Source organism: Pan paniscus, chromosome 2 (genome assembly GCF_029289425.2).
Source record: "Pan paniscus chromosome 2, NHGRI_mPanPan1-v2.0_pri, whole genome shotgun sequence".
Taxonomy (NCBI): Eukaryota; Metazoa; Chordata; class Mammalia; order Primates; family Hominidae; genus Pan; species Pan paniscus.
In genome coordinates, this window is record NC_085926.1 from 183,493,207 (window position 1) to 183,499,206 (window position 6,000).

Consider the following 6,000-nt stretch of genomic DNA (forward strand, 5'->3'; position numbering starts at 1 on the left):
AAATGTGCAGTTTTTACTAGATGTTTTGAACTATTTAAAATAATTTAAGAATCATGTGTTAAGACTTTTTAGCCCCCACCCCTAGGGAGGACCTCACTAGTTTATTATTATTATTATTATTTTGAGATGGAGTCTTGCTCTGTTGCCCAGGCTGGAGTGCAGTGTGGTGTGATCTTGGCTCACTGCAACCTCCATCTCTCAGGTTCAAGCGATTCTTCTGCCTCAGCCTCCCCAGTAGCTGGGACTACAGGCATGTACCACCATGCCCGGCTAATTTTTGTATTTTTAGTAGAGACAGGGTTTCACCATATTGGCCAGGCTGGTCTTGAACTCCTGACCTCAGGTGATCCACCTGCCTTGGCCTTCCAAAGTGCTGGGATTACAGGCATGTGCCACCATGCCCGGTGACATCACTAGTTTATAGTAAGGGACATCCAACTATTTATAATGATACATTAGGAGTACCTCAATAATGTGAACTTCTTTTTTTGTTTGAGACGGCGTTTCGTTCTTGTTGCCCAGGCTGGAGTGCAATGGCGCAATCTCAACTCACTGCAACCTCCGCCTCCCGGGTTCAAGCAAGTCTTCCGCCTCAGCCTCCCGAGTAGCTGTGATTACAGGAATGCGCCACCACCCCTGGCTAATTTTGTATTTTTAGTAGAGACGGGGTTTCTCCATGTTGGTCAGGCTGGTTTCGAACTCCTGGCCTCAGGTGATATGCCCACCTTGGCCTCCCAAAGTGCTGGGATTACAGGCATGAGCCACCACACCTGGCCAAGAATGTGAACTTCCGTATACACTAGAAGGACTAGTTGTACTACGAGTAATTTTGGAGTTGCTTTTTGTGTTGCTGCTTTGCAAATTGCCCATGTAGTGATTCTCAGTTAAAGCAGAATAATTGATTAAGCAAAACATCTCATTGTTTAATGTTGCCAAATAGCAAAGCAGTTGGCTGTTCTCTGAACCTAATAAGATGAGATTTTAAAGGGAGAAGTTGCTATTTGAACAGAATTGGCAATGTACAACACCTGGTAGAGCAGAAAGAAACTTGTAGATTTCGTTGTTTTTTCTTTATTTAAATAAATACGTTTTTCTCATAAAAAAACAGAATATGTTCATTTTAGAATGTTTTGAAAATTCATATAAGTAGAAAAGTTGCCTATTGTGCCACCACGTGGATATTTGCAGGACTGTGAAGTTGTACTATACTGTATAATTCTACATCCTGCTTTGGTTTTCCTTAACATATAAAAATGCTTATGGTAGGCCGCGTGTGGTGGCTTTTGCCTATAAATAATCTCAGCACTTTGGGATGCTGAGGCAGGCGGATCACCTGCAGTTAGGAGGTCAAGACCAGCCTGGCCAACATGGTGAAACCCTGTCTCTACTAAAAATACAAAAAATAAGCCGGGTGTGGTGGCACATGCCTGTAGTCCCAGCTACGCTGGAGACTGAGGGACAAGAATCGCTCAAACCCAGAAGGCAGAGGTTGCAGTGAGCAGATCGTGCCACTGCACTCCAGCCTGGGTGACACAGCAAGATTCCATCTCAAAAAAAAAAAAGTGCTTATGGTACATATCATGTAATTATGAACTGTTAAAAATGGTTTTATAAGTATGTTCCGTGATGTAAAAATGTCAATGCTTAGAAAAAGAACATGGACATCCTGCTTTATTACATGATTACACCTGAAGGTTGTGCTGCCGTGCACATTAATATGTAATGCGTGCGTTGTTTATGGGGTTCTTTGCAGCACCAGATGCCTCTCTTCCGGAAGAAGATGGTGTGGGAAATCCTTCATCAGCAGTTGCTGTGAGAAAACTTTGCCTGGTCCCTCTAGCTGCTGGTGGTTCTTTCACAGACATTTCCATATACCTCATGCATTGTGGGTTAAAAAGTCCCTGCATCACTTCTGTTCTCACAGGTACTGAGCTGTCAAAAGTGCATGAAGGCCTCACTGTACTCTAGTCCTGACTTGGGGTGCAGAGGGCTGCTTGCAATCCTGTTTGTAAGGCTGTGCCTGCTCAGAGCTTTGGACTGTTCAACCCACACAAGAACAAACGCTAACTAATATTTTTTTTAAGAGATTCTTTTCCCTATGAATGTGGGAAATGCAGGATTTATTCTGTGAATTGTTTGTTTCTGTGTGTTTGTTCCCCGTATTCATTCACTCACTCGTTTGCAAACATAATGGGCAGTGGTCATTTACTGCTGCTCTTTTACAGTTAGCTCTAAATTACTTGTTTGAACTATTTATTTCTGAAAGGAATGTTACTCAAGCTGCCACTCCCTGCTGAAGAGCAGGAGGGAACTCTCACTGGGGGCGGAAGGAAGTGGAGCTGGAGCAGTAACTGCCAACATGAAGCTGGAGGGTTTGGGATTTTTTTTGTTTTGTTTTTTTGAGGCTCAAAAAATGCTGGGAGAAATGAAAATGCTGTGGGATAGGGCTCCTGTTGCCTTTCAGAGGAAGTCTGACACTACAGCGTTGGCACAGTGCCGTGAACAGTGGAACTATGCCCAAGGGACTCTGACTATCCAAGCATCTTCCGAAGAGTGGTGTGGTCACCTTAAAGAGACTTCCCTTTCTGGAAATGTGGTGACTTGGCTTAGTCTTCAAACTGGATTCATGGATTTGAAGTAACTGTAAACCCTAAATCTTCATTTTCATCCCAGATCTGGTTGAGTATAAACCTCAGAATTGTAGGGGCTGGCCTGAGCTGTTTATTTCAAAAGATACTATTCAATTTAAAGCTATTTTTCCTCAGAGTTTTTGTTTTCTATATATTAAGTCTAAATTAAGTTTTCTACTCATTAAGACTAACATCTCCCCACTCCATCCCCACTGAAATTTGTGGAAGAAAATTTAGTACTTGGCTCTGAGGTTGCCAGTTATACAATAATCTATTTTGCATATGAAAGTTTGTATTTAACTTTTTTGTTCATTAAAAACCTTACTGATGTGGTTATAACTTCAGACAGTTTAGAGTTGGTCAGAACATATTTTGCAAGATCTAGTGCCTAGTGTTGCTTTTCTGATGTAATAAAAGGTGGTCTGGCAGAACCTAAAAAAGTATATGCTGAAATGATTTCTAACCCTCTCCCTACTTAAACCTCCCAGACTTGTTCTGGTTCATAAAAGCAAGAGGTAAAACTGGAAAAATTGTGCACGTGTTACCTATGAATCTACACGCCTGCCATTTGCAGTGCTCCGGCTGCTGGTCCCAGAGGTATACTGGTTACAGCTATTGCAGCCAGTTCCCTGAGACTTGTAAAACTCCTGGTTTAGGACATGGGGCCTGTGGTGTGGATGGAAAATGCTGGGCCTACTGGATGGTCAGCCAGAGGCCATGTGGTGGGTGATGACCGAAGTGGGAGCAGGTTGTGCCACACCTCCCTCCCCCCTCCCTCCCTTACACTCCCCCTCTCCCTCCCCCCTCCCTCCTTCCCCCCTCCCCCTCCCTGCCTCCCTCCCTCCCCCCTCCCCCTCCCTCTCTCCCTAACCCCCTCCCTCCCTCCCACCCTGCCTCCCTCCCCCTCCCTCTCTCCCTAACACCCTCCCTCCCACCCTCCCCCCTTTCCCCCACCCTCCCCCTCCCCCCTTTCCCCCACCCTCCCCCCTCCCCCCTTTCCCCCACCCTCCCCCCTCCCCCCTCCCCCCTCCCACCCTCCTGCAGCCCCTGCTCCTTTCCCTGGGCTCCTGGCATTGTGCCAGTGAGTGCTGGGACCAGGCAATGAGCACAGCCAAAAAGGCCAGAGGTTCACTAGGTCAGCATCATACCAAACGCCTGGCTTTCACCGGGCATCAGCGTGCTTCACTTGAGAGTTTGGTACCATGGTTAAGATCGAGTCCATGCTAGGTAAGTCCTGTTAGGAGTGGCAGTTTGTATTCCGCCCACATGAATGATGCTGGGCTTAATGTATTATTTTGAGGGGCTTCAGAGCAGTTCTCACTGAGCTTTCCATTAACCTACACTCTTCCGGACGGCTCTTAAAACTTCCAGGACATAATGAAATTGGGAAGAGCAGAGTGTTGAAGTCTATAGCATGGCCTTCTGCTTGACCCTGAGTTCCTGAATTGAATGTGGGAGACCACAGGCCATACTTCTCTAGGCACTCACATGTCTCCCTTGGCATAAGGAAACATGTTAGTAATATAGTTTTTTAGATCCAAACAGTTTATTTGGATCTAAAAGTTTAAGTGTTCAGTTGAAAAACAGCTATTGATTTTATTAGTAGCAAATTATCACCATTAAAGCCAGTGGTTTTTTTTTTTTTTTTGGCTACAGAGTCTCTTGTTGCCCAGGCTGGAGTACAATGGTGTGATCTCAGCTCACTGCAACCTCCGCCTCCCAGGTTCAAGCGATTCTCCTGCCTCAGCCTCCTGCGTAGCTGGGATTACAGGTGCCCACCACCACACCCTGCTAATTTTTGTACTTTTAGTAGAGATGGGGTTTCACCATGTTGGCCAGGCTGGTCTTGAACTGCTGACCTCAGGTGATCCACCCGCCTCGGCCTCCCAAAGTGCTGGTATTACAGTCATGAGCCACCTCACCCAGCCTGTTTTTGAGACGGATTTTCACTCTTGTCGCCCAGGCTGGAGTGCAATGGCGCTATCTCAGCTCACTGCAACCCCCACCTCCCAGGTTCAAGCGATTCTCCTGCCTCAGCCTCCCGAGTAGCTGGGATTACAGGCATGTGCCACCACCCCCGGCTAATTTTGTATTTTTAGTAGAGACGGGGTTTCTCCATGTCGGTCAGGCTGGTCTTAAACTCCCGACCTCAAGTGATCTGCCCGCCTCGGCCTCCCAAAGTGCTGGGATTACAGGCGTGAGCCATTGCGCCTGTCCCTGCCAGTGTGTTTTTAAAATAGTTTAGGGGGTTGAGAAAAGATGCAGTGAGCCATTATTCTCCTTTAGCAGGTAGTCTCTTAAAAATTGATGTAGATTTTAAAAATATACCATTGAGAGCACGTATCTTTCTCAAACTTAACCTTGAACAGAGCTGGATGGGGGTGGGAGGGAAACAGATTTGGGGCATATGGAAGATATTCTTGGCAGCCCCATATTCTACCTCAGTTACCGAAGGCTATTAGAACCTCTGAATTTTTCCTCCTCTGAAATCCTAAGCACAACTTCAGAAAACCATGTCTGATAGCGGATGTCTGCCTGCTGTGAGGAGCTGCTTGATGTGGGGACCAAGGTGTGGGTGTGGGCGGAATGTATCCTAGTAGAAACAGTGAACCTCAGATATGAATAAATAAGCAAGAGACCGAAAGTTAAGTGTGTGACAACCTCAGTACTGTAGTTAAGCTACATTCTTTAAATTAGCTTTTGTGAACGAATTGGGAACCTAATCTCTTTTGTAACTGTTTGAGAAAAACTCTGAAGCACCTGATATTCAAACAAACTTATGGTACTTAACTCATTTGTAAATTGGCGATCTAGCTGGCTGTAGTATTGCTTTGATAATTTTTTTCTTTTAATTTACCTAATATATATAAGGAAGGGGTTTGGATATATTAAAATAGGTGTTAATTTTATCTATTTACCAATAAATTCATCTCTTTAATTCAGGGGCTTTCACTTGTTTTTTATTGCAACTCATAGGAATAAGTATTTTATGTTGTGACCACACACACACACACACAGTGTGATTGTATATGGACACAAACATTTCACATACACTTTTGTGAAGTAATACATATCCTTACTATGATGAGATAGTTTTATTTCAGTTTTTAAAAAAATTTAGGTTGTAACCACCAAGTTGATTTCTCTGCCCACTAATGGGCAGATAATGCAGAGAAGGAAAATACTGCTCTAAGTGACCTGACCGCGAGGCAAATGATGTTTAAAACCATAAAGCCTGAGACCAAAAATACCATATATATTATAAATGTGAGGCTGTTTTGAGATGACTCCATCTAAATCTAGGAAAACAGGCTAGCAGCTTTGAGACTCTTGATGGAAATATGTGGTGGAAACAATCTTTAGGTTCTTA

General features: G+C 44.5%; 1 protein-coding gene across 3 annotated transcripts in view; it reads left to right on the top strand.

The window, feature by feature from the left end:
* SENP2 (SUMO specific peptidase 2) overlaps window positions 1-5,572 on the top strand; it is a 51,103-nt gene extending 45,531 nt beyond the window's left edge. For all 3 annotated transcript variants that reach the window (XM_003806611.5, XM_003806610.4, XM_008955567.4), the window contains one exon: window positions 1,754-5,572. In XM_003806611.5, coding sequence (XP_003806659.3) covers window positions 1,754-1,816 — 63 coding nt within the window. In that variant the 3' untranslated portion in view covers window positions 1,817-5,572. The remainder of the gene's footprint in view (window positions 1-1,753) is intronic.
* The last annotated feature ends 428 nt before the right edge of the window (window positions 5,573-6,000 follow it).